We start from the raw sequence: 27,944 nt of genomic DNA on the forward strand, positions 1-27,944 counted from the left end.
AATTAACCTCACTGGGCTGTTATAAACTACAATTTTAACAGGACTCATTTTGAAATATGACATGCACAAACCCATTGTCTGGGGGGAGAAAAGGTTAACTGTCCACATTTTTTGGAAAAAATTTTATTCAACATTGTTTACATCTTACATATTCCTTTCAATATTACATGTCCAGGATATGAAACCATCATTGTCAATGTACTGGAGGGAATCTATGCTTGTGTATTTCCATAGAGACAGTCAATCTGTTTTTTGAAAAATTTGCTTAGTTCCGATCTTTTGGCCTTCAGTGTTGGTGTTAAGAGTCCATTTTCAATAGTGAACATCTGTGTGTGCAGATACAAGTCCTTTACCTAGAAAAAAAGACCATGAAAGTTTTCAGACTAGACATGATCTGTACACTCTTTCCTACAACAATGTCAATGAGCAACCAAGTTGAACCAGCAGTTTAGAATCAAAATTGCACTATTTAGATGTACAATCTTGCCTTTTATTACTTAAATATCATGTTTACTGATGTGCATTAAAATTTAACAGTTAACTGCCACAATGTCATCAAAGAAGCCAGTCTTTGACTAATCCATTGTCTTAATTAATACAAATTCCCATGTCCTCCCTATCAAACCAAACTCACTTCAACTGCTCTGGTCTGGATCATCACCCATATGGTTCATAATATTTCTTCCATTTCAGATTGCCAGCATCCATAGCATGTTACATTTCTTGCAGAATAGTATAATATTTTGTAGAGTAAGCATCAATTTCTTATCAAATGAACATCAACTAACCAAGGATTAACTATTAATCAATGGAATTCATCATTCCCACTGTTCACATGTGGTAGTTTACATCCCAAGTTGAAGTTAAAATTGTTCACTATCTTTCAAAATTGTTGAGTGCAGGGGTTAGTCAACATGGTGATCAGAAATGCTCAGTACATTAACTTCTGGACTATGCCCTAGTTACTTAGTCCACATTATGGATTCATTTGTGGATTGATCTTTATGCAAATTATACAGGCATACAATATTTAAAGTTTCCTATTTGGAATAAAAATCCTCATTAAAGATCTGCAATGATTTTGATGCAACAAACTAAAATCCCACCATAACCATTGCAAAGGCCTGTACAGATCATATTCAGGCACCTGTTACTACCTATCCCTTGACCAAAATCAAAGTGCGTAGAAGAATGCTGCAATATAATTGGAATCTAAATCAAGTTCAGAGTGATTGAGCACAGAGATATTTGAACTGAATATTGTGTGCAGTTCTGGTCACCCAACTATAGGAAGGATATTTGTAAGATTGAAAGAGTGCAGAGGAGATTTACTAGAATGTTGCTGGGTCTTCAGGAGTTGAGTTACAGGGAAAGGTTGAACAGGTTAGGACTTTACTCCTTAGAGCACAGAAGAATGAGGGGAGATTTGATAGAGGTTTACAAAATTATGAGGGGTATAGACAGAGTTAATGTGAATAGGCTCTTTTCACCTAGATTAGGAGAGATAAGTACAAGAGGACATGGCTTTAAGGGGAAAGGTTTAGGGGGAACTTCTTCACTCAAAGAGTGGTGGGAGTATGGAACGAGCTGCCATCTGATGTAGTAAATGCGGGCTCACTCTTGAGTTTTAAGAATAAATTGGATAGATACATGGATGGGAGAGGTCTGGAGGGTTATGGACTGCGTGCAGGTAAATGGGACTAGCGGAATAACGTTTTGGCACAGACTAGAAGGGCCGAATGGCCTGTTTTCTGTGCTGTAGTGTTCTATGGAATAGAGTGCCAGAGTCAAACAGGTATGTCACATCTTATGGATCCAATTAAATCCAAGAAAGTTATTGCTTTAGTAGGCAAGGAAAGTCTCTATAGTTCATTGAACTTTAAGTCATTTAATAAAGTCTAGCTAAATTAAAGCTCATGAATACAAAAGATAAAAATATTAACCACGATGGATACAAGAACATAACAATACCTGGAATAGGCTTTCTGAACAGTCAGGTTAGCTCTGGCATGCAATAAGATCATTGCTCATTTGATTACTCTGGTGACCTTAACCTTTGATTCCCTGATTATCCAAAAGTCACCTACCAATGTTAGAAGACAGTGAAGTATTGCACTGAAATTGAAGAGGACTGGGATCAACTCATTAGTGTCTTAACAATTCATTAATGGCTTAATTAATACAAGGAGGCTAATTTGCCAGATACAAATTGGAGAAATGAAATAGATAATGTGGATAGAAATATAATCTCTCATTATTTCTGCAAGTTTAAGTGACTGGAAAACATCTGGCAGTTTGACTTAAATGCAGGCTAGTTTGAAGTCATCCATTCAGATTAAAACAAAGGATAGATCAGACTCCTACTTAAATACAGGTGCTCCTTGATTTACGAACATTTGATTTGAGAACCTTTGTTATAATGTAATGGACTCGGAAAATGTACTATTGTAAACAATTTACAAACCTATAATGAAAAATCCTTAATGACAGACAAAGTTATAGTTAATAGGATTCAATAATAAAGCATTAGCTTTCAATCCATTTCTACTGTATCCCATATTGATATTGTGGGTGCTTGCAGTCCAACTTCATTGATATTATAAGGAATAAGCAGCAATTTTCATGTGCAGCTGAGTCAACAAGATTGATAGCCATTAAGTTAACAGCTGCAACTTGTTGACACAGATGCCTTGACAACACAGACCATAGCCACTTGACAATGGGTTCCACTTCACATTTGGTTCATGAAACTAACCACAGTATTTACACAAACAATTTTTGAAACAGACTGACAATGACAATAGACCCCTATATAGTAGAAGTACACCAGGAGAAATCCTCAGCTTCACAAGTTAATATAACCGTAGGACTGTACTGGAAACAGTCCCTTTCACCCATTAAGTCCACACCAACCATCCAGCACTTATTTACACTAATCCTACATGAATCTCTTCTTATAATTTATTTCTTTGTACAATCCAATCAACTCCACCCAGATTCTACCACTCACACAATGGCCAACTAACCAACCAACCCACACTTCTTTGGGATGTGGGAGGAATCCAGAGCATCCCTATACAGTCACAGGGAGATTGTTCAAGGTCTACACAGATAGCACTGTAAGTCAGGATTGAACCAGGGCCACTAGAGCTGCTAATCAAGTGATATAATTTTCAGAAGACTAGCATCTTGTATTAATACCAAAAGTAGAATGTTACCCCTGAAAGTGCATTATGTCCTACAAAGGGCAGGAGATAGAGAGAAAAGAAAATAGGTTAAGCATGTGGCTAGAAGGTCAGAACCAATGGCAGGTGCCCAAGTTTAATGACGTTTCAGGAAAAAGTGAAATTGTTATGCAAAATTTAAAAAGAAAGCAATGAATCTCAGAAAATGCCAATATGTTTAAAGGTAGCCATGGCTGGTTTCAGGAAATAGGCAAGACTCCATAATATTTTGTCTTGCAGGGGAGGCAGCAAGTATCGATACCATGGTAACAAAAATTTCCAAAAGAGCTGAAATGGAAGGTGGTTATGCTCCCAAACAAGTGTTTAATATTGATGAGACTGTCTTTTGGAAGAGGATGCCTTTAGGCATGTTCACTGCGAGATGAGAAAGTTGCTCCAGGCTTCAAGGCAGCTAAAAATGGCCTTACTGTTCTCTATGGAGGCAGTGCTGAAGATGACTGCAAGCTTAAACTGTCTCAACCTACTGCTCAGAAGGGAGATTCAAAAGGGCAATCTTCCACTGATGTAGCTATCTATAAGTAAAAAGCCCAAATGATGATGATGCTCTTCCAAACACTCAATCACTTCTCTCCTCCCTTGTCATCAAACTGTATTGTGCAAGGAATAACTGAACAACAGAGCTTTGCTCTCCATTGACAATACCTCCACACATCCAACCAGAGGCTATGGTTAACAACATCCTCATGGAATTTCTGCCTCCAAAGCAGCATCATTTTATAACCTGTGGACCAGGGTTCTATCACTATGTTCAAGCCCTACTGCCTTCAGGGACATCATTTGGAAGTAGTACAATATCATGGACACAGCCTACATCAGTGCCTCTTGAAATGATATACCCATACAACAGTGAATGCTGTGTGGAGGAAATTCTGGGCAGAGTTTAAAAAAATCTGTGGGAAGACATCATCAAGATGGCAATTCAGTTTAAGTAGACTGGATGACACAGGGGAGTTACTGGAATATCATGCCAAAGAGTTCTCTAATGAAGATCTGTTAGAACTTGTTGCAACAGAAGTCACATGGAACACACAGAGAACATGGAAGTACCAGCACCAAACAGTTTACTATGAAAAGGCCCAAGAGAGCAATAGCCATCTTCAAAAGATGTTGATTGCAATATACAATTCTTCATTGACACATTTTCCTGCAACGTTATGAAGAAATTACAAGATATACCTGTAGTGAAAAACTGTGATGTTTATCCAATAAAAAATGCAGAGGTCTGTGTGCATATATCAATAAAATGCATTAGAAAAATACAAAAAAGTTAACAGTTATAACTTAAGCTGGAACACAAATGGAAGGGACTTTTGCAACAGTGATGAAAAGTACTCCTGATTAGACCACATATGGAGTATTATGTACAGTTCTGGAAATTGTATAGGAACCAGCTCTTTCTTGTGAACCCGAATTTAGCAGTGGAGGAGATATGAAAGAGATTATAGTGTTAAAAATGTGAAGTCTGCCCAAAGTGGTACAAGGCCCAACTGGAAGAAGCAGAATCAAAGGCAATGCTGATGATCTTTAACTAATTCTTGTTTATCCACATTAGCCACTAATAACAGCTTTTGTGGGATTCACTAGAGCACTTTGTTACAAATATCAAAGTGTTTTATACTTTGATAAGGAGTATAATCTCAGTGGTCTGTACCTACTAAGTACAGACCACAAAGCTTCTTGGTAAAATTATCAAAACTAAGCAAAGAAACTTCCACTCCGTGAAGCGAAAAGCATACATTTAGGCCAGGATATAGATATATAGTTAAAGGAAGACAAGGCAGCATGTTTACAAACTCTGCCATGGGACAAATGGAATTTTTGAGGGAACATTCCAATATAAACTTAATGTAACAGATGAGATGTTGGTGATTTGAAGCAGTCTATGATATTGGGAAAGCAAACCAAGTTTGCTTGATCAGAGAAGATGTCTGTACCTGTGATAACACTACAATGATTAGTTTGAGATTGATAGCTGCAGAATCTGTATTAGCAAGATACTTAAATGAAATACTAACTTGCAACCATTGGAGTTTAATAGGCTCTTGACTCCCAATTTAAAGCCTGCAGATAGGATAGAACTCAGCATGTGCACATAATTACATAAAAGAGATTAAATCTGACATTTATACGTGGCTCATTTAGAAGCAGCCATTCATTAAGCTAGAGCAGAAGAGGCAGAGTTAATAATTGTTGGCTGACATGAACAGTTCATTCATAATGGTGATATCCCCCCCCCCCCACCCACCCACCCACCCACCACCACGTAGCTATTTTATAATTGTGGCTTTGTAATATACCTGTTCAAATGATTTTAATCCAGCTTTTTTTCCCAGCTTAACCATGTCATCTAAAATAGCCTTCTTTATTTCCTAAAATGTGGGAGAAAACAGGAAAGAGTTACAGGTTTGACTACTATATGTTGGCAAGCTCAAGGCAACCATATGTATTGGAATCAATTTGGTAGTTCAGTTCTTTCTTTATCTTGTAAGCAGTGCAGTGATTTTTTGCAGTGATGCAGAATTTAGGTCAAATTTAAAAGAATAAGGCCCATCATATACTCAGTGCCATGGACATTACTTACAAAGAGTAAACTTAATGATCTGAATTCTTAAAAGTAATTGGGACAACATTGGTCTATTAAATCACAAGCATCTACATTTCAATCGAAGTCTGAAACCTTAATTAAACTCAACAAAACTTGCCTCCTTCATTCTGCTAATTGCAATAACAGTACCCCTGAAATGAAGGATGCAATTCCAGTTGCAACTATTCTGCATCAGCAAGGATGACAATAACTGTTTTAATAATGTGCCAAATATCAGTATAATTTAAATCCTTCATCAGTTACAACAAACCAAGATATAATATGCCAAGTGGTTGCAAGAACTATCATAATAAATGATCCTGTTCATTTAACATCATGAAAATTAAAGTAAAAAAAATTAAAATTCATACCGGAATCTGGCATAGCTCTTCATAAGAGCCTTTGAATCCTTTACTTGCAGCAAATTCAGGAAGCACCTCTGGGTCAGGCACCACAATGCCCACCAAATATGACTGAGACAAAAGAAAGAATGTACAATACACTTAATTCAATAGAACCAGAAAAGGATGTTCTTTCCAAAAGTAATCAGCTTGTAAAGAAACATTTCATTTAACCATACAAGGGAAAGTTTTAAAAAACACATTTTGATTAAGCACATTACAGGCCAGATTTTTTGCATACTGGTGCCATAAAAACTGCATTATCCAAAAGGGTTATGGAACTAAATTAAAATGCAAGGAATGGGAAAGTCATTTTAGACTTACCTGTAAGCTATCTCCAGCGACAAAAACTTGGGCCACAAGACCACACTGAATATATACATTCTCTATTTTTTCTGGTGCAATATATTCACCCTGTGCCAGTTTAAATATATTCTTCTTCCTGTCAATTATTTTCAAAGTTCCATTCTGAAATAACAAGAAATTGCCTCACTGTCCAAAAAAAAGTTGCAGATTCTTCAACCAAAGTTTTCAATTATTAACTCTTAAAAGCAAAAATGTGAACAGCACAAATCATCCATTACTCATCAGAAGCAAAACTTTTCATCTGGCATTTAGTTTACCCATCTTCATTATTTTCCATGTAATGCTGAAACACTCATTAGTCCTGAACTTGTCTGAACAGGTGCATTGCCATTACATGCGCAGGATCAGTTAATTATCCAAGCCTAAACAAGCTTCTTAGGCAGTTAATAAGCAATTGATTAATCAGATTTAAACAAAAAAGCTTTTTTCTTCTGCATTAGGAGATAATTAGCTTTGGTGCAATGACTCTGCAATAATTCAGTTGAGATGAATGATAAATACCAAATGCAAAATTTAAGGTCAAAACTCTTTTTGCCAAACTGCAACCCTCTGAAGATTTTATTGAATAAAAGGACCCTTCGGTAGTTACTTTATTGGTTGGCTTTTTTTGTTAAGATACGAGTTAAGAAACACTTTGGGAAAGTGACTCTCTTTTCCCCCTCTGATTCTTGCACTGTACTTTAGATCAAGCAAAGCTGACAATTAAGCTCACGACCAAATAAAACCAAATTAGTACAAAATGTGGAAAGTCAACATTCAAAAGCATCTTCTTGATAAAAATAATGCTGCAAACAATTTAGTTTTCATTTTGGACAAATTTCTAAAAGGAGAAAAAGAAATGATGACTCAACAGGTAAAATTCAATGGTAAGCCATTTGTCCTACTACAATTAAATGCCAAATGAAATAGGTCCACAAAAGTACACAATGGTCTATCTCAATGGATTTTGCAAGGACATTTAAGAGTCTGTTATGCAAACAGACATGAGAGCAGGGATTAGAAATGGTTACACACAATTAATAAATTTTCTGAGATTAATAGTCTTACTGGCAGCCACTTTCCGATGTCCCCTGTATGGAGCCATCCATCAGCATCTAGAGCTTCAGTCGTTTTTTCTGGGTCTTTCAGGTAACCTTTGAATACATTTGTGCCTTTGAGGCAGACCTAGAATGGAAAAGCCCACTAGGATCAGCAAAAGTTTGTATACAAACATCAAAACAGGTTACATTATGTTCTTCTTTACCTCTCCTTCCCCTTTAGCAGCAAAGTAATTCATGTCTTCAACATCAACTAATTTCACAATGTTGCAAGGAAGTGGTGGACCAACATGGCCTACAATGAAAAATAGTACATAAATATCTTGGATCAGTTTCCCAGAAAAAAGACTTGTGATCACAATTCTCCCCAAAGTTGGTCACTAGTGCACAAGGCAAGTGGGTCAGTCACTCTCTTTATGATGCTTGTTCTGGGTTTGCCAAAATCCACTGCACTGATTGAAGAAAATGATTAGAAACAAAAAGCCTTCCAATTGCTTTCTCAGTGGATATGACCATTCATTTCCTTTGCCTTTCTGGAATTCTTCTGCAGTAGACTGCCGGGAAAGATATTGCATTAATGTTTCATGGACCTCTTTGGTTATATAAAAAGTCAGACATTTACTTTAATCATGCTATCCATTTATTTTTAGACCTCAAGATAGGATATATACAGTTTAGGTTTGCGTCTACACAGTTTTAAAATTCTTCATAAAAAATTCTCCCATTGTGGAAGATAATGCTTATGCTACACTTTCCAAAAAGTTTGAAGGAGGCAAGTCATGCATGATTGCAATCTATGACTTTTTATTTTGAAAAAGTATTGGTGCAATTCATCATAGTTAATATCTTCCAGTTTAAAACAGGAAAAAAATGGGCAGGTTCAGAACAATACGCTTTTGCATTATTCTGGAACTGGCTCCATTTCTATCCATCCCATTATATGCCTCCTTCAATGGTTCTTCTTCCAATTCCTTTAAGAACTCAGGTGCTGTTATGTTCAGTCTTTTTCTTTTTCTCTTCCAGTAGGTTGTTCTTTGGCATACTTACCTACCAGCTTTTGATCTCCTTTCAATTTAATACTGACAATAACTCCTTTTACCCAGTGGATTTCATCACTACTATGAGGCTATGTGTATCTGACCAAGTTGCAGATGATCCATGAACTTACTACAGCTTATTTTTTGTAGGACCCATACCAATTTTGCTGGAACCATAAAATCCCCACCCTGCTACCACTACCAGTTTCTGAAACAATTCTGTTTCCAAAATGCCAGCTCAATCCTAACCAACCTTTAACATTGCACCACCTCATTGTTTGGTTGCTAAAGGAAAGCTTCTAACTCCTCACCCAGAATGCCAAGATCTAATTCCACTGCAAAAATAATTGTTCTTTCAGCTTTCTGAGCACTCAGATTTGCAATCATTTTTAAACTTGAACTTGCAACTCTTTCCTCCATCTCATTGTTCATTGGTAACCCATTTATAAATTCAGCAGCAATATTCAGACCACATTGATGTGCATATTTCATCAAGGATTTGAAAGTGAAATGCAAACTGATAATTAGCTCCTTTGAGAGGAGAGAAGTGGAAAATAAGTGTTAAAAGACAAGTTACCAGCAGCAGAATCTCCAGCCATTGAGAAGGTACATCCAGCAGTGCATTCAGTTTGTCCATATGCTTCAAAAATCTATTGACAAAATAAACATACCAGATTCCAGTTTTTTTTTTAAATTTAGAAAACATGTTTGTGATTATTTGAAATAACATTTTGTGTACTCCATGGAGTAATGTCATTAAATTTTAAGCCATTTCTTTCCATTCGAATGTTTCCACAAATACAAACTTATGCTCCTGTTTACATGAACTTGCAATTGTTAAAAATGTTTGCAGACCTGAAATTATAAAATCGTTTGCAGGGCAGAATGTAAATCGGAGATAAAAGCAAATGAGCAACTAAAATAAAGCACAAGCTATAAGTCGATACATACTGGACAGCCCAATGTTGCTCGAAGAAATGTTAGAACAGTAGAGGAAATTGGAGCCGCTCCTGTTACCATCATACGGATACGTCCTCCCATGGTAGCCTTCCGTAGGTAAAAGAATTTAGAAAAAATATTTTAAATGTTTATTGAAAATTAACACACAATGAATCGTTTCTTTCAGCACTAGACTTAAATCTACAATCTATAAGCAATGTGTTCTCTGTTAACAGAATTTGTCTAGGTATTAGGAAATTGCCAAGATCTGTTTAATATATTGTATCCATATACAAGCAACTTATATTTATATAGCATCTTCAATGTTTTAAATACTCAAAATACTTTGTGTGACAATTATCAGACAAAGTTTGACACCAAGCCACACGTTAGTTAAAATTATAAGAAAAAGAAGGAAAAGGCCATTCACCCTCTCACATCTGATCCACTGCTCAATAAAATCATGACTGATTTTTTACCTCAACATCATTTTCCTGTACTAACCCATATCCTTTAGAATCCAAACATCCATTGACCTCAGTTATTACAACTTCAAGAACTGCATTTGTTCGGAGATCTAATGAAGTACTACCTCATTGTAATCCACACGCCAGAGACAACATAGCACTGTGGATACTGAAAGGTCTAACTATTGTCATGAGTTTCAAGAGAAATTCTTGAATGCATTTGTGTAAATAATCACTATTTGATATTTTGAGCAATGATAGCCATCAACCAACATTCAACAACAAATGCATTATTATGACTAAATGGGACAAAAAAAATTGATCCTTTTCCCTGCCCAATCATCATGGATAAATATACGTCTTAAAAATTCTTCATTGTGGACACACACAGAATGGTAAACAGACAAGTATGTTTGGTGTAATAGATTGTTCCAGGAAAAGGCCAATCTGCCTTACGTTTCCTCAGGTAACTCCTTTTTGACAGATATAAAACAGTTACTCTACCATGAAGACACAAATGACTGCAGATGCTGGAATCTTCAGTAAAAAAAAACCTCTGAGTCCCGATGCAGGGTCTCGACCCAATATGTTGATGACCCCTTTGCCTCCATAGACGCTGCTCACCCCACTGAGTTCTTACAGCAATTTACTTTTTAGCCTACCACGAAGCTTGTGGTGAATTAGCTACAGAATACTATTTGCAACTCTAAGTAAGCATTACCTACGTAGTATTTTCCCTGGCAAAAAAAAATTTATAGGCAAGTATACTCATTATTACCAAAAGCGTCTGGATAGTTGTACCTGGATAGGTCAACATTCTGTTGAGAAACCAAAACACAATTCAGGAACCACTCTTACAAGCAACTGCCATAACCACCACTATGAGCAGACAAATCACAGCTAAATAATGGTTTCCTCCTCTGGCCATTATAAGATGAACAGTCTATACATACCTGAATTTTGTTGAAAATCAGCTTGTCCCAGAAACTGTCATTTCTAATAATTCCTCTGGATAATTCAGCTTGTTTGCAGCTAACAGCAATATTTAACAGCCATCTCTTAAAGGGCGATTGAAACTCAGTTTGCACCTATGATAAATAACTCAACATGAAATAAATTCAGACCCTCTTACACTGTATGTGGAATCTCGAAATTACTCATCCATGCATAATTTGCTTTTGAATTAAAAAATTCTGATCAATGAAGGTGCATTTCATTAAAAAGCACGCATGATCTCACTAATTAGCTGTAATAAGATTCAATTAAATAGAAGGCAACTCCATGCATCCAAGCTGTTAGGTAGAGTTCAACTTAATCCCTCTTTAAGTAGTGTAGTTGTTGAATAGCAATAGTTGGATACTTTTCAAGGGAGAAGAAGCCACCAGTCTCCAGTGAGTCTTGATGCACCCCACTTAGGTTAGCTTAATAGCAAAGGAAGGAAAAGAAAATCAGGCATCCAATTACTTAAGTCAGCACGTGAATAAGAATACTAAGTGTAATGGTTCGGATTGTGCTATCCAGAACTCTCAGTTGGCAGTAATGCATGGGTCAACATGATTGCCATTTATGCCATGATATAAGGAGGTCAGGAATGCGATGGAGATTAAATGGTATTTCACTGGAATCCCTCTCTATTGAGAGATATGGTGGGTCTGGGGCAGGGCTCAGTCCTGTTAAGCTGAGAGGCTGAACACACATTGTGGATGGCCCTTTAGCTTTACACCAGCCATAGCTGGCATATGGAGTACAAGCCAACATATTTCAATGGAGTCACCAAATTGGGCTGAAAAGGCAAATGACTGTGTTCTTTTAGCATTTTACTCAATGTTTTAAAGTAATTTCTTTAACTTTTCACGAGTAATTGAAAATATTTTTTTAGAATGTATAATTATTTATATCGAGTGCAACTATTTTTTTTAATGTCTCTGATCTTTCAAGACATTATGGCAGGGAACTTGGATAGATTGAAGACCAACAGGCTAAAACGTTGTAGTTTTGTGGAAGGGAAATCAAGTTTGACCACAAAATCACAAGACAAAGGAGCAGAAGTAGGCATTCAGCCCATCGAGTCTGCTCCATGAGCTAAACTAATACTATTCCTATCTAGCCCCAATTTCCGGCCTTATCCCCATATCCCTTGATACCTTGACTAATCAGATACCTATCAATCTCCTCCTTAAATGCCCCCAATGATTGGGCCTCCACAGCTGTATGTGGCAGCGAATTCCTTAATTTCACTACCCTCTAGCTAAAGAAATTTCTCCTCATTTCTGTTTTAAACTGGTACCCTCTAATTCTAAGATTGTGCCCTCTAGTCCTGGACTCACCCACCAGGTGAAACAGCTTAACCACGTCTACTCTGTCCAGTCCTTCCAACATTCTAGGTGTTTCTATGAGGTCCCCTTTCACTCTTCTGTACTCCAATGAATACAGTTCAAGAGCCAACAAACGCTCATCATAAGTAAGCCCTTTCATTCCAGGAATCATCCTTGTAAATCTTTTCTGAACCCTCTCCAACATCAGTACATCCTTCCTAAGATACGGGGCCCAAAACTGAGAACAGTACTCCAAATGAGGCCTCACCAGTGCCCCATCGAGCCTCATCAACAGTTCCTTACTTTTATACTTTATACCTCTCAAAATGCATGCTAACATAGCATTCACTTTCTTTACTGCTGATCCGACCTAATGGTTACCCTTTAGGGTATCCTGCACAAGTACCCCCAAGCTTCTTTGTACTTCTGTACTTTGAATTTTCTCCCCATCTAGATAATAATCTGCCCATTTATTTCTTTTTCCAAAGTGTACAACTGTACATTTCTCAACATTGAATCTCATCTGCCATTTCTTTGCCCATTCTCCTAAACTATCTAAGTCTTTCTGCAACCTTCCTATTTCTTCAGTACTCCCTACTCCTCCACCTATCTTGGCGTTGTCTGCAAACTTAGCCACAAAACCATTTACTCCATAATCCTAATCATTAATGTACAAAGTAAAAAGAAGTAGCCCCAACACCAGCCCTGCAGAATACCACTAGTAACCAGTAGCCAACCAGAACAGGATCCCTTTATTCCCACCCTTTGCTTTCTGCCTACCAGCCAATGCTCCAACTATTCCAATATCCTACCTGTAATTCCATGAGCTCTCATCTTATTAATCAGCCTCTTGTGCGGCACCTTGTCGAAGGCCTTTTGAAAGTCTAAATACACAACATCCACAGCCTCTCCCTTATCCACCCTACCTGAGATTTCCTCAAAAAACTCCAATAGGTTGGTCAGGCAGGATCTTCCCTTCACGAAACCATGCTGGCTTGGGCCTATCTTGCCTTGCACCTCTAGGTATTCCATAACTCATCCTTGAGGATCAATTCCAGTAACTTTCCCACCACCAACGTCAGACTAATAGGTCTGTAATTTCCTTTATGCTGCCTCCCACCTTTCTTATACAGCGGAACTACATTTGCGACCTTCCAGTCCTCCAGAACCATGCCGGAGTCTATTGATTCCTGGAAAATTATCACCAATGCCTCTGCAATCTCTGAAGCCACCTCCTTCAGAACCCGGGGGTGCACTTCATCTGGTCTGGGAGACTTATCTGTCTTTAGTCCATTTAGCTTCCAGAACACCTTCTCTCTAGTAATCTTAACTGAATTCAGTTCTATCCCCTGAGACCCCTGACTATTTGGTATATTGCTGATGTCCTCCACTGTGAAGACTGATGCAAAATACTCATTTAGTTCCTCTGCCATCTCTGTCATCTATTATAATCTCTCCCACATCGTTTTCAATTGGTCCTATATCAACCTGTGTCTCTCTTTTACTCTTCATATATTTAAAAAAACTCCTGGTATCTTTTTGAATGTTATCTGCCAACTCCCTTTCATAATTCATCATTTCTTTCCTACTGACCTCCTTAGTTTCTTTCTGTAAGTTTTTAAAAGTTTCCCAGTCTTCTGTTTTCCCACTAATTTTTGCTTCCTTGTATGCCCTCCCTTTTGCTTTTATTTTAGCCTTCATCTCTCTCGTTATCCACATTTGTGCCATTTTTCCATTCAAAACCTTTTTTCTTGTGGAAATTCCATCCATTTCTGCTCTGCCGTCCCTCCAACTAGCTTACTTTTCCAATCAATTTGGGCCAGTTCCTCTCTCATGCCACTGTAATTTGCTTTGTTCCACTGAAATATTGACACATCTGATATCAGCTTCTCCTTTTCAAATTTGAAACTGAACTCAATCATATTGTGATCGCTAGTTCCTAATGGTTCCTTTACCTTTAGTTCCCTAATCACCTCCGGTTCGTTACACAGCACCCAATCCAAAACAGCTGATCCCCTGGTGGGCTCATCAAATTGCTCCAGAAAGCCATCCTGTAGACCTTCCACAAACTCGCTCCTCTGAGATCCACTGCCTTCCTGGCTTTCCCAATCCACCTTCATGTTAAAATCCCCCATAATTATCTTGACGTTGTCTCTGACATGCTTTTTCTATTTCTAGCTGTAACTTATAGTCCACATCCCGGCTGTTGTTAGGGTGCCTATATATAACTGCTATTATTGTCCTTTTACCCAATTTATTGGAACTCTTTGAAGAAGTAATGAATACTGTGGATAAATGGGGACTTATGGATGCACTATAGTTAGATATACACTTGATAAGATAGTGAATCAAAACTCATCGCAAAAATAGAAAGCTCATGGTGTAACGGGTAACATATTGGTGTGCATAGAGGACTGTTTGGCTAACAGGAAACAGAGTAGGCATAAATTAGTGCTTATCAGGTTGGCAAAATGTAATGTCCTGTCCCACAAGGATCGGTGCTGGGGCTTCAACTTTTTACAATTGCATAAAATCACAAGGTGTAGTTACTCAATTTGCTGATGACTGAAAGAAAGTCAGGAAAACAAGTTGTGAAGGGGACATTCGGAGGCTACAAAGGGATGTAGAAATGGTAAATAAGTGAGTAAATATCTGGCAAATGGATTATAATGTGGGAATATGTGTTCATTTTGGCAGAAAGATAAAAAGGAGTGTATTATCTAAATAGTGAGATATTGTGGGCTCTAAGATACAGGAGGATTTTGATCTGCAATAAATGGCATAATTTTAGATCCACTGGGTGGATTTTTAAAAGACTTTAAAAGACTAGTAAGCAGGAACAGCAAGTAATTAAGAAGTTAACCTAATGGTATTACTTGGTGTGAGGGGAATTGAATACAATCATTATACTTCTAATCAGATCACAGTACTGTTTTCCTTATTTAAGGAATGATGCTAATGTGCTGGAAGAAGTTCAGAGAAGGTTTACTGAACTAATACTGGAATAGGTGGAATGTTTTAAGAGGAAAGGTTAAACAGACTAGGCTTGTACATATCTGCTATAGTTTAGAGGAGTGAAAGGGAATAATTGAAACATACAAAATCCTGTGGGGTTCTGACAGGGTGGATGAGAGAATGGCAGAGTCATGCAGGAGTTGGTGGTGCTACTTCACAGCTCCAACAACTTGGGTTTAATCCTGACCTTGTGTGTGTCTGTGTGAAGTTTATGTTCTCTCTGGGACTGCACAAGTTTCCCCCGGGTCCTCCAGTTTCTTCAACATGCCAAAGATGTGCTGGTGCATTAATTAGCAACTGTTAATTACTCCTCAGTGTAGGGAAGTGGCAAAATCATCAAAGGGGAGTTGATGGGTATGTGTGAGAAAGATTAAGTTGCAGTGGTACAGGGAAATAAGGAGATGGATTTGCTGTTGTGAGAACTGGCCTGGGCCTATTGGTCAAATGATCTCCTTCTATAGCATAATAAGTGAGTAGGTAAGATGAGTTCCACTTGTGGGAGTAACCAGAACTAGAGGGTCACTGTTTAAAAATAAAGGTTTGTTCATTTAAGACAGGAATGTATTGAAATTTTCTCACATCGGAGGAACTCTCCTCTGCAAAGGCCAGTTGAATCAAGATTCTTCGAATATTTTAAGGCAGAGGTGGATAGATTCTTAATAAGCAAGGGGATGAAAGGACACCGTGGGCACACAGGAATGCAGAGCTGAGGTTGCAATCAGATTATTCATGATTTTATTAATTTGCCTAGCAGGCTCAAGGGGCCGAATGGCCTACACCTGCTCCTAATTTGCATATTTGTTTGTTCATATAATTTGGCAGCAGTGAAAGTGCAGAAGCTCATCAGAGGAGCTGCTGCCCAAAGCCCAGTCATCCCTCCTAACCCACTCTACTTTGTTGGGCAGGATCAACAGTGTGGCAGCATCTCCATTTGATTTGTGGGGCTGCAAAATTTTAGTGCAGCAGTAGGATTAGATTGGGGAAGGGGGTGGTGGGGACACAAAGGAGTGCAAGGAACAAGTTGGATCAAACACAATATACGTAAATGGCTTTTGATATATGGATGTCCATTCAATTAACACTGGTCCCTAATTTTCACTATGAAAGCAATATACCAGTTTACAAGTCTATAATTTTCATCACAGAGGTTCAGGCTACTTACCATTTTCACTTCAACTGGCAGGAAATAAACATTAAAGGCAGCCAATAAAATTTGCCATTTACAGTTCCTTTAAGAAAGTGATAGATTGAAATTTTCTATTTGAAAGTCCAACAACATTTCAAGTCATCAACTAAGCAGAGAAGAAATGTGTTCCCTTCTGAATAATTTTCCCAAAACAACATCTAATTTTAAGGGTTAATTGAAAATTACAGATAGATTTCAAGAAATTGGAATATTAAAATTCCAGCACAGATAAAAGTTGTAATCATTTTCTAGAATTTCAAAAACAAATCACGCTATTACTGGAAATTGTTTATAATTCATAATTAGTTATCCTAAGCATCAACATTAAGGGTAATTAAATTGGATGTTTAATCTGATCAAAGGAGTTGATGGGCTAGAGAGAGAAAAACTGTTGCCTGTGGTGATAAAAACTTAGAGCCAGGGGTCAAAACCTTAAAATTGGAACCCCCTAAGTCCTTCAAGGATGAAGTTAGGAAGCACTTCTTCACACAAATGATGGTGAAAACATAGAACCCTCTGACCAAAATCCATCAAGGTTGCTCGACATTTAAAATTTTTAAATCAGCTTAATTTTGTCAGGCAAAGGCAATAGAGGTTACAAAAAGGTGGGGAACATTAAAGCAGAGATCAGACATTGCCCTGACAAAGTTAGATACTGTTTCCTGTCCACCCAGTGGATCTAAAGTTGGGCTATTTATTGGAGAGGAGTACGAGAAGGGAGAAAAGGAAAATGCAAGGACTTTGTTATGATTATTTTGAAAATTAATATATTCAACTTCTTCCTCATTACCTTCTACAAAAGGAACAAACCTTATCGTAGACTCGGGTCAGAAGTCTAGGCACCACAGGAAAAACTGTAGGCTGAAGGGTCTTCATATCATCTAGCAATAGTCGAATGTCACCTTGAAAGAATCCCACTCTGGAACCAGTACAGTACAGTGCTGTCTAATACAATAAAATTGCATCCATTTAATAAGTTATTTTCAGCATGTTCCCACGATTAAATTGCACCCTAACCTTTGGCTATCATCAAAAAGGGCACTGATATATGCAAAATCTACATTATTTCACATTAAGGCTACTGAATCCCAGTGAATAACAAAGTTAGCTAATCACCACATTCAAAGAAGTTGCTTGTTCCAGGTTGTTCTTGGGACCCCAAAAATAATGTTGAGGTTTAAAACATGGAGACTCTTCATTTAATTAAAGTGGAAACCCAAAATATTCACACGTGAAAATCTTGCACAAAATTAGCCCCCTTATCTCAAGACTACTGCTTTGCTGGAGAATGAAGGTTCAATTTTGTCCTAGAAATTGAAAGAAAATTCATATGGTTACCTGCACCACTCTTTCAAACATGTGTGCCAGGGGAAGATAGGAGATCGAAATGTCATCACTGTTGGTGATAAAGGTGGACTGTACAGATAAGAGGCAGGCCATTAGAATACAGCTAAGCAACAATTGACATGTCAGCCTGAGATTCTTCAAAGGAAAATTAATCAATTAGGAATCTCAGTTCTACAAAAGCAGATACAGTTCTTTATCCTTTATCCAAATCAAATCAATCTGCAGTATTGAAAAGCAATCTGCTTAAGGTCAGGCATATACAATAGGCACAATATACAGGTATATCAATTGCTTCAATGAATTGAAATCTGGACGAACAATTTGCCTTCTTTCAAAACAGGAACAGCGTTACAGTGCAGAAGAATTTCTGGATCCGTCTGTGTTTCCCAAATATGCAATAACCTCCTTAAAAAAACTTCCAATCCCACTTAATGCTTTGCCTTTGAGTCAAGTCAAGTCAAGTTGTGTTTATTATCATAATCACAAGTACATGTATGCATAGGTGCAATGAAAAACTTACTTGCAGCAGCATCACAGGCACATAGCATTAGAAATACAACGTTCACAAGAAACACATAAATTAGTCATAAATTATAAAAATTTTGACCATCCAAAGGCATGTTCTCACTTTTCTTTCAGGGCTTTCAGAGTTGTCTCTATCTCTCCTATCTAAAAGCACCTGATTTTAAGCAGTAGTACACAAACACATGAGAGAAAGATTGTGGAAATATCAAACAAAAGGACAGATGCAAATTCAAAGGAAGAAGCACACAAAGCATTGTCTGAAGCATAATATATTTTTGTCCCAAGCCATTCCACAAAATATCTTTGCAAAATTATCTTTGACGTCTGGAAGCTCAACTTTTGCAGATATCCGAGCCTCTGTAACTTAATTATACATACCCCCATCATTGCAAAGAATGCTGCTGAATTAGCCACAACGTTTCCATGAGTCAACATAGCTCCCTTAGGGTCACCTGTTTCAGAAAATACAAAATGTAATCACTCATTATTCATGTTTAGCTACATGCAAGTTAAGAGCTCACTGTTAAACAGGTCTGCTCTCTCCCATGCGCAAATCCATTAAGACATGAACACATCTTTTATAGATCAAGGTGGATTATTCTAATTTACGTATTTGCCGAGCATATCAGGAAAATTAAAATCAATTTAAAATAAAAAGAGAAAATTTTGGAAACACTCAGCAGGCCAGGCAGCATCTGTGGAAAGAAAATCTTTGAATGAAGCTTCAGAACTGTTCAAGGAACCCAGACTTGAAATGTTAACTGTTTCTCTCTGCACAAATACTGTCTGACCTGCTGCATGTTTTCAGCATTTTCTGTTTTTATTTCAGATTTTTGCATCTGCAGTTTTTTGATTTTCTATTTAGAGTAAATTGACAGGAAGGACAAGGCTTCTGCCAAATAGATCCCCAACATTTGACTAAATTAGACTCAAGAAATGAGGTGATTTTAAACATAAGTTGTAAAATTTTGGGGAGTTACTTGGGAAAAGATTAATGAGGTTCACGAGAAAACTCTTCCCAAGGAAGCTCAGTACTGAAGTCAAACAGTGTCACTTGATTAATTTCTGGCATCATTTTCTTTTAAAGAGTTGGATTCTATGATGCTAAAATCCCATAAAATTAACTAATACCAGCCCTGGTCTTCAAACAACATGACCAATTTACATTCATTTGTTGTGATGTGGAACTAAACAAATATCCCCAAATCATGCCAGATGGAGCTCAGCAGGTACCTTGGCCAGATTGAAATCAAATGTTTGGGATCCAACAACAATGTGCACGTTATCCTTTCCATTCCTTGCACAAGGTATGTGTTATTCTCATTACAACCAACACACTTTAAGCAGAAAAGTCATGATGGGAGAAATTTCTCAAACCTGAGAATTGAAATACCTGTTGTTCCACTTGTAAAGCACACAACACTCAGATCATCAGGTTTTGGTGGCTAGAAAACAGTGAGTTATGTCTTATTTGAAAAGAAACATTAAATGTACAATTTACGCTGTGTATAAAATTAGCATTAAATTTAGGCATTGCAACGCATTAACTTGTTTAATCAATTAAAATGAAAAAACAACAAAGTTCCCTCTAATGTAGGAAGAAATCAGAATAATAAAGTCTGTATTTAATAACTTGGAGGTAGGAAAAAAAAAGGTCAAAAGGCTAAGGATTTTCCCATTTTTCTGCAACAAAGCCCTGTGATCATCTTGAATAGTTACTTAAACATGGTATATGGGTGGGGGTGGTGGGACAGTGGAGGAAAGACCTCCCCCCCCGGTTCAAAATAACTTGGTTCTGAAAAAAAACTTTAAAAATTGAGCTGTTTTACACCCAAATCAAATGCCAGGGAAGTTACATAAGTCTTATGTAAGGAGTGGCCAGGAGAAATCAGACCAGGGAATATGAAATTGATGAGAAATGCGAAAGTTCAAAGTAGCAAACTCACATATACGCCATTAATTTTATTATTTAATGAGAAGAGAAACAAAAAAAATGTAATTACAAGTAAAATTGAAGGGAAAGTTTAGATGCCAAGTTACCATTATTCCAAAGACACACAGACAGGGTTGCATTCACACTGAAGTCTTCAGCCAATCACTATGTTCCAAAGTACATTACAGCCACTGAAATGCTTGAAATGCAACCAATGTTGTAACATAATAGGCAACTTGTGCACAGTAACATCCCACAAACAAACAACTAAATGTTTCTTTTTGATAATGTTGGTTGAGGAATAGATATTGAGCAGGACACAAAAGAGATTTATCCTGCTATAGGTCAAAATAGTTCCAAGAGATCACCCACGTGCAGCTGACAGCACAGCTGGAGTCCCTGCTTAATGTCTTATCTAAAAGCCTGCACCTCAGGCAATCACACTGGAAGTACTACACTGAAGTTGCAGCAGAGATTTTGTGCTCATTCTTGAAACAGACGTGAGCCCATTGTCTGGAAAGCAATATTGCAATAGTGCCTTAGTTAGCAGATGTGCTTTATGAAGATCCAATATGATCAGCAGGACACAGATCTGCCTTACTTCAATTAACACAGTAGAACAAGATTGCATCAATTTCAAGGACAAGGTCAAAGTTAGGAGCTGACACGTAAACTTTAAATGCACTGGGATAGGTTTATGCCTTAAACCTATTAACTTCTCAGATATGTAATTAATAATCTGTTTCCTGTGTAGTTTTTTTTATTATGATTGCAACACTTCTTTGATTGTGTTTATCCAGTGATACATTTAAAACTATGTATTTTAACCTTGTCATACCACTAGTTTGGAATGTGGATAATTTTAGAATCATTAAAAAATGAAGTTACCAAACATCTAGATCAATAGAAGTGGTCAATGATTGACATACAGAGTTCATGAAATGGCAACAGATATCCTAGATGAGGGAAGACACACCGTATGTTGATATTCAGAAAGACAGACAAGATGATACATAAAGGTGTACAAGAAGAACACAGAGATAGAATTAAGGAGAGGATACTAATTCAGATTTTAAAAAAATGATTGTTGGGGGAGGAATTTGTAAGAATTTCCCAGAAATGCATCTAATCACTGTTTCGACATAGACATGGAGCTTGGAGTCAAGTCCAAATTTGTAGATAATGATAAGCTGGAGACACAAGTGGGCATCACAAGTAAAGAATTCAGAAGGAAATTCCAAAGGAATAGTTGACAGAATATTAGAACAAACATAAAAAAAAGAAAGCATTTATACCTTAATAGATAAACACTGATTTCAGGAAATGCTAGGTGATGTGGAAAAGCAAGGTATTAACACACCATTTTGCTAGGATAAGACCCTTTTAAATAAAAAAAGCTAATTAAATAATAGGTTTCAGCCTAGAAATGCAGAGTATAGAAGTTGAAACACAATGATGAAACTATTTGATAATCCAAGTAATTTCACAGTTGTCAAACATTCTGCAATTTGGTGTTGTGTTTCCAAGAATGCAGAGGCAATTGAAAGGATACAATAGGTTCACTCAGATATCATCTGACATGAGGCAATACAAGGAAAAACTACAGGCGTTATAATGGAACAGTACAAATGAAAGGGTGATTTGATAGTGATATTTTAAATTGTATTACCAAAACCCATAGAAACACAAAATTAATAGAAAATTAAACATAGAAAATTAAATGCAACTGATTTATAACACAGCAAGAAAACAGGCCTTACAGGACCAATACTTAAGAATATGTTATGAAGAGGTTTGAAAGATAGGAACAAAATAAAGGATCATGGAACATTATTATTGCTCACACAGATGAACATTATTGATTGGTTGGGTCCAACTGTTAGTTGGTAATTTCTGTATTTTCTAGACTGAGTGAGTTTCTTTATCTGGTACTACAAGAACTGGTTGGTGTTACAGCTCAAATCATGTTACAATTTTAGGCATCAAATAACCTTTCGATGTGGTGGTAAATCTCAAGAGAAATATGGGTAAAAGGGATTGAGGATTCATGAACAACTGCACTATTACACTGTAAATTTAGCTAAAATACTTACAATAGGTTTTCTAAGATTTTCCCTTCCAAGATCCTACGAAGAAAAACACATTAATAAAATTATGCATCTACTGTGCTTCTCAAGAGAGTCAGAACATTATGGTTAATGAGATATAAGAAAATAAATTAGGCTAGGAATTTGCTTAGTTGTCAAATTAATTAAATTAATTAAATTCCTATAGGGAACATGGACATTGCTGACAAGTCCAGCACTTTGCTACTCATTCAGAATGTCACAGTCTTTGAAGTTACATACAGAATCATAATACTGTCTCAAAAAGAACCTTGGTTCCTACCTGCATGCATTATCTGGCATATTAGCGTCTCTTTTTGCAATCTTACCTCAACTTCTTTCAGAGTGAGGACTTCAACCTTACAGTTGGTCCCACGTTCCTTTAAAGTGTCGTCAAATGGATCCATCAGAATAATAGTTGTTAACAAAGGTGTGTGCTTCGCTTCACAATTTTCCAACAAAACGATCGCTTTATTCATCTTGTCACAGATCACAGTCGAAATTTCAGCTATAAAATGTGAATGTTGTTTAACAAACTTCCAGCTCATAACAAAATACTCTGCATGAATCATTACCCCATGGTTATATCAAACAGAGTATTGAATAACCACTATTTAACACAGATAAATTACCCACTCGAGTATTAAATCAAAATGAATAAATGTTCAAGTAACCTTTAGTCATTAATTTTTCTCCTTGAAAGAAAACAATGAGAGAGGTCTCCTTGTCCCTGCCTTTTACCCCATCAGATTTAGCAGATTATCATTTGTCATCACCAACACACTGCCTTAATGACCATCAATGCCTCTGTAGTTCTCTTCACTTGGCTGCTTCCCATGTCATAGTCATACAACAAGGAACCAGGCCTGTCAACCACAGCATTTATATTTAACATCCAGTACCTAGATATAATAATCATATTTTCCAACACTCAGTCCATAGCTTTCTCTGCCACTATATTTGAAATGCTCATCTTGATACTACTTAAATATTGTGAGAATCTCTGCCTCCATCAACCTCTCAGGAAGTTAATTCTAGATTCCAATGACCCTCTGGATAAAAAAAAATTCTTTCTCATATTCCCACTAAACCTTCCTCTCCTTACCTTAAACCTAAGCCATTTGGTCATAGACACCACTGCAAAGGGAAAATGTTCTGACTGTCATGCATTCTATGTCCCTCATAATTTTTTATACCTCAGTCAGGTCACCCCTGAGCTATCTCTACTCCAAATAAAAATAGACCCCTCACCTTAACTACCAGTACTCTGGGATGTCTTCCATCACCTTAACGATGATTGCCCCTCCCCTGTATTTGACAGGGCTCTCAACTGCATCTGTTGCTTATCCTGCACTTCTGTTCTTAACTCCTCTTCTCCCACCCAGAACAAGGATGGGATCCCTCTTGTATTCACCTTCCACCACACCTGCCTTCATATTTAGTAGCTGATTCTCTATAATTTTTGCCACGTTTAAAGTGATGCCACATCTTCCCAGCCCCTACTATTCAGCATTCTGAAGGGACCGTTCTTTTCATGACACTTTGACTCACTCTTCCATCACTACCAACTATTTCTTTTCCCATGACACTTTCCCATTCAGGAGGTGCCTTTTTACCTTATGGTTATCAGAGGGTTAAAACAGCCATTACAGAATAGAAGCGTGGACAGTGTTTATAGGCGTAACAGACATCTAGAGATTGCCACATACAAGAATGGTTAACAGTCTGTAAAATTACTTGAGAATGTTAAGCAAACATAAGCACAGAGAGTGATAATGACTTCTTTGAAGAAGTGTGTTTCCATGATTGATTGATCACAAGATGAACTAATTCAGCATGAGATACCCCAGTATAATCTTTCGTCAGCTTCCCTATGCAGCAGTCATAAATTGGGAAAATAGTTTGCTTTACTAAGATCCAACATCTCAAAAGCAACAAGATATTATCCATTTAGTTGCAGTTAGACAAGAAACAAAAATTCCACTCGAAGACATATCCAGTGGCATCCAGGGCCTCAATGGCAGCAGAGGCATTGGTAATAAGAGGTAACTAGTGACCAAGGTTAAGGCAGAGAAATACCTAAGTGATGAGGCCTGGTCATCAGACCTATGTGGAGAGAGAAGTCTTTGTTAAGAGCAATCAGTTCCACACTCTCTGTACCTGATTGGCTTTGTATCAGTATCTAAGATGCTACACAATTGGTGAAGTGAAAAATGGAGCTAATACTGTGGAGCTAACAGTCCAGTTGCTACAGGACAAAGATGACTGAAATGGGTTGGACTTGGACTGGACTATCAACATAGTACTGTCTCATTGGAGCAGAACAGAAGGGATAGGTCTTGAAAATAGGATTTAACTCCTTACCAACCCCTGGAACAGCACAAGAAACTGGGATTGCACAGAGACCAAAGGACCACTACACACGAGAAACCCCAAGTCTGGAACTCAGGGGCTTAGGGAAGCCACATCTAGCTCAGACTGATCACCTCTTGTCTTGAAAGGTACAACATTGTGCAAGGTGTGACTACTTGTATCTTGTCTTTGCAATTAAGAGATTGACTAAACTTAAGAAAACTTTTCACCTGTTGGCAGTAGAGTGCCTTTAATATAAATGCAAATTCAACACAACAGTCTCATCATATCCCATTATACAGGGACTGAAATATTCCTTCCAGGGGAAGCAGTGATTCACTTCCTTATTCCAATTTACTGTGCTACATTTGCTTCTCATGATGTGTCTCCACCACATTGGAGAAATCAAACACAGATTTAGTGACTGCTTTGTAGAACATTTTCTTTCAGTCTGCAAGGGCAACCTGAGCTTCCAGTTGCTTATCACTTTAATTCTCCATCCCTCTCTTACTTCACTATGGTTGGCCTCTTCCACTGTTTTAACAAAGCCCAAAATAGACTTAAGAAACAGCACCTCATCTTCTGACTTGGCACATTACAGCCCTCAGCATGTGTCAGAAATGGCTAGTTCATGAACCTGTAACGTCAACTCAGTTATTTTCTGTTTTTTTATTTCATTTCCAGAATCTACAATGTTTTTCTTCTTTGAAGCTTTGCTTTCACAGTTCCAGAATTGTTTTCCCTTCTTTTTCTCTCCTTCTCCACTTTCATACAGATGTTTCTAATTACATTTCCCCCAGAGAGATCATTTGCAATTAACAAGCCTTCACCACCCTCTCTTAGCAGGCACCAGCACCTCTTGTATTGTTCAGTCTCTCTTGCTTTTCACCCTATCGCAGACATCCCCTATCTTGTCTCTCTGTCCCACCCCCTTCTATGGAATTTAAAACAAGTTTTGTTTCCAACTTTTCTCAGTTCTGTTGAAAAATGATCAAACTATAATTTTAATTCCTTTTGTTTCTTTCTCTAAGATGCTGCCTAACTTATTGGGTATTTCTGCATTCTGTTTTTATTTCATATATCCAGCATAGAGTCATAAAACAATACAGCATGGATACGGGCCCTTTGGCCCAACGAGTACATGCTGACCATGTTGTTCACCTAGCTAGTCCCAATTTCCTGCTTTCAGTCCATATCCCTCCAGGCTCCTCCCCGCTACTGTTTTTCTTTGCTTTTCAATCATTATAGTTTGGTTCCATTGCCATGAAAATACATTGGCCAATTGCCCATTCATCAAATCTGCTAAAGTGTTTTCCACTACATTTAACGCAAACCTGCTGATACTATGAACTTTGCAATCTTAATGGAGTTTAGCCATTTCATCGTTGGGAACTGAGCTAGAATATTTTTTGTTTGTCTTGTCGACAGCCACCAGACCAGTCTTAACCATTGCTTCTGTATAAAAACACACCCTACTTTTGCCATATATTTTTGGCTGGGAAAAGATTGTTGGAGATAAAAAGTACAAGATGGACAGCCATTATTGTTACTGAGATATGGGTGCAATCAATTATTATTTCACACACTGCTGCTGAGGGATAAAAACTAGGGGCATGTCAATGCAACATAAGAATGAGCTGCAAAATCATACTGTATAACATAACTAACCGTTAGGACACATCTCTCTGTACACATAGTCAATCTTTGACACAATTCCCTTTAGACCTCATAGATTGAATACAAAAATAATTTAAGATTTGTTCTTCCCTTGTACCTACCTTTATTAATGATGTATACAATAGCATCAGGTCCAAGAGTGTCATACAGTGGTATCACTGACATAGAGTAGGTATAGCAAGCCAACTCAGAAATTATCCACTAATGAAAAAAGAGAAGATCTGGTATTAGAGCCCAAAAACATATTCTGAAATCTGATTATCTCAATTTATAAAATACTGTTCTACAATAGAAATATTAAGAAACCTCAATGGCTGTCAAGTTCAAGACAAAGTTGTCTATAGACATGTCATGCCTTGAAAACAATGTAACAGCAATATATATGTGCTGTTCTTGAAGATAGGCCTAAGTCCAATTATTCAGGGTCGAAATGTTTATTGCAGGAAGATAAACATAGCCAAATATTCATCAAAAAGGGGCAATATAGTTAGGCAAATGTAACACATAAGCAACTGAAAATACAGTGTTTTGTTATGAGAATTGGAGATAAATTCTAATGGTTCAAGTGGCTATTATCTTTTCTAATATTCTTAAGATTATACTTTGATCTCCAAATTCATCCCAAATCAAGCAGATTATCTCTGAAAAGCCTGGCCACAGAGTCCAAGTTACTTATCTGGCTTTATTGCCTGTGTGATGAACAAGTATAAATAACAATAGATTTGAGATTTTTGCATTAAGATTTTTTTTGCAAAAGAAACATATATTTGTCTTATCTGTTAACTGTTCATGTTGGCAGAGCACACCTCAATCCTTTTCAGTTTTCAGTTAATTAGTTACAGCTAGAAAGGGGACTTTGGCATTATTAACACAAATTTGACAGGCTGTTATAGGAAAATATTGAAGTAAGTCCAAATTAAGTACGTTTCCTGCTTATTTTGGCTGCTAGTTACCACTGGCCTTCCATGTTTGTGAGACAATTTAAAGAATGTGGATAGAAATGATCGAGAGGAAATGATGCTTCGAACCTTACATATTACAAATGTACCCTGGTGTCAGGTTATAATGTCCACTTCAGAAATCAGGCAAAATGCTACAACTTGCCAAAATGAAATAAAGTCCTTTATTATGGGTTTGTGAAGCATAGTTATTCATAGTAAAAGGTACCATGGTTCAATATCCTTTACCTCAGGTCTATTCTGAGCAAATACCCCAATGTACTGCTCTGGGCATGGATTGCATCCACGATGTAAGAGACCTGATCCAAGATACTCCGCTCTATCGGACACCTACAAGTAAATGAGAAGAGTTTCAGGTCCGGATTTACGCAGAACACGTGCATTTTTCACCTATTCCATCCAATTGGCATTCTACAACCTGCTGCTCCCAGCTATGCCACGCTTTTAAGTCAAC

General features: G+C 37.3%; 1 protein-coding gene across 4 annotated transcripts in view; it reads right to left on the minus strand.

Annotated features, from left to right (window-relative positions):
* Positions 1 to 113: 113 nt before the first annotated feature.
* Positions 114 to 27,944, minus strand: part of acsl5 (acyl-CoA synthetase long chain family member 5) — a 42,969-nt gene continuing 15,138 nt past the window's right edge. For all 4 annotated transcript variants that reach the window (XM_052027210.1, XM_052027212.1, XM_052027211.1 and 1 more), the window contains 17 exons: positions 27,719 to 27,820; positions 26,633 to 26,732; positions 22,832 to 23,010; positions 22,491 to 22,523; positions 19,858 to 19,909; positions 18,843 to 18,916; positions 17,931 to 18,008; positions 17,403 to 17,537; positions 11,030 to 11,164; positions 9,622 to 9,717; positions 9,248 to 9,320; positions 7,840 to 7,928; positions 7,644 to 7,760; positions 6,555 to 6,698; positions 6,201 to 6,302; positions 5,543 to 5,614; positions 114 to 353 (listed from right to left, as the gene is read on the minus strand). In XM_052027210.1, coding sequence (XP_051883170.1) covers positions 213 to 353; positions 5,543 to 5,614; positions 6,201 to 6,302; positions 6,555 to 6,698; positions 7,644 to 7,760; positions 7,840 to 7,928; positions 9,248 to 9,320; positions 9,622 to 9,717; positions 11,030 to 11,164; positions 17,403 to 17,537; positions 17,931 to 18,008; positions 18,843 to 18,916; positions 19,858 to 19,909; positions 22,491 to 22,523; positions 22,832 to 23,010; positions 26,633 to 26,732; positions 27,719 to 27,820 — 1,722 coding nt within the window. In that variant the 3' untranslated portion in view covers positions 114 to 212. The remainder of the gene's footprint in view (positions 354 to 5,542; positions 5,615 to 6,200; positions 6,303 to 6,554; positions 6,699 to 7,643; positions 7,761 to 7,839; positions 7,929 to 9,247; positions 9,321 to 9,621; positions 9,718 to 11,029; positions 11,165 to 17,402; positions 17,538 to 17,930; positions 18,009 to 18,842; positions 18,917 to 19,857; positions 19,910 to 22,490; positions 22,524 to 22,831; positions 23,011 to 26,632; positions 26,733 to 27,718; positions 27,821 to 27,944) is intronic.

Source organism: Pristis pectinata, chromosome 12 (genome assembly GCF_009764475.1).
Source record: "Pristis pectinata isolate sPriPec2 chromosome 12, sPriPec2.1.pri, whole genome shotgun sequence".
In the NCBI taxonomy this organism is placed as follows: Eukaryota; Metazoa; Chordata; class Chondrichthyes; order Rhinopristiformes; family Pristidae; genus Pristis; species Pristis pectinata.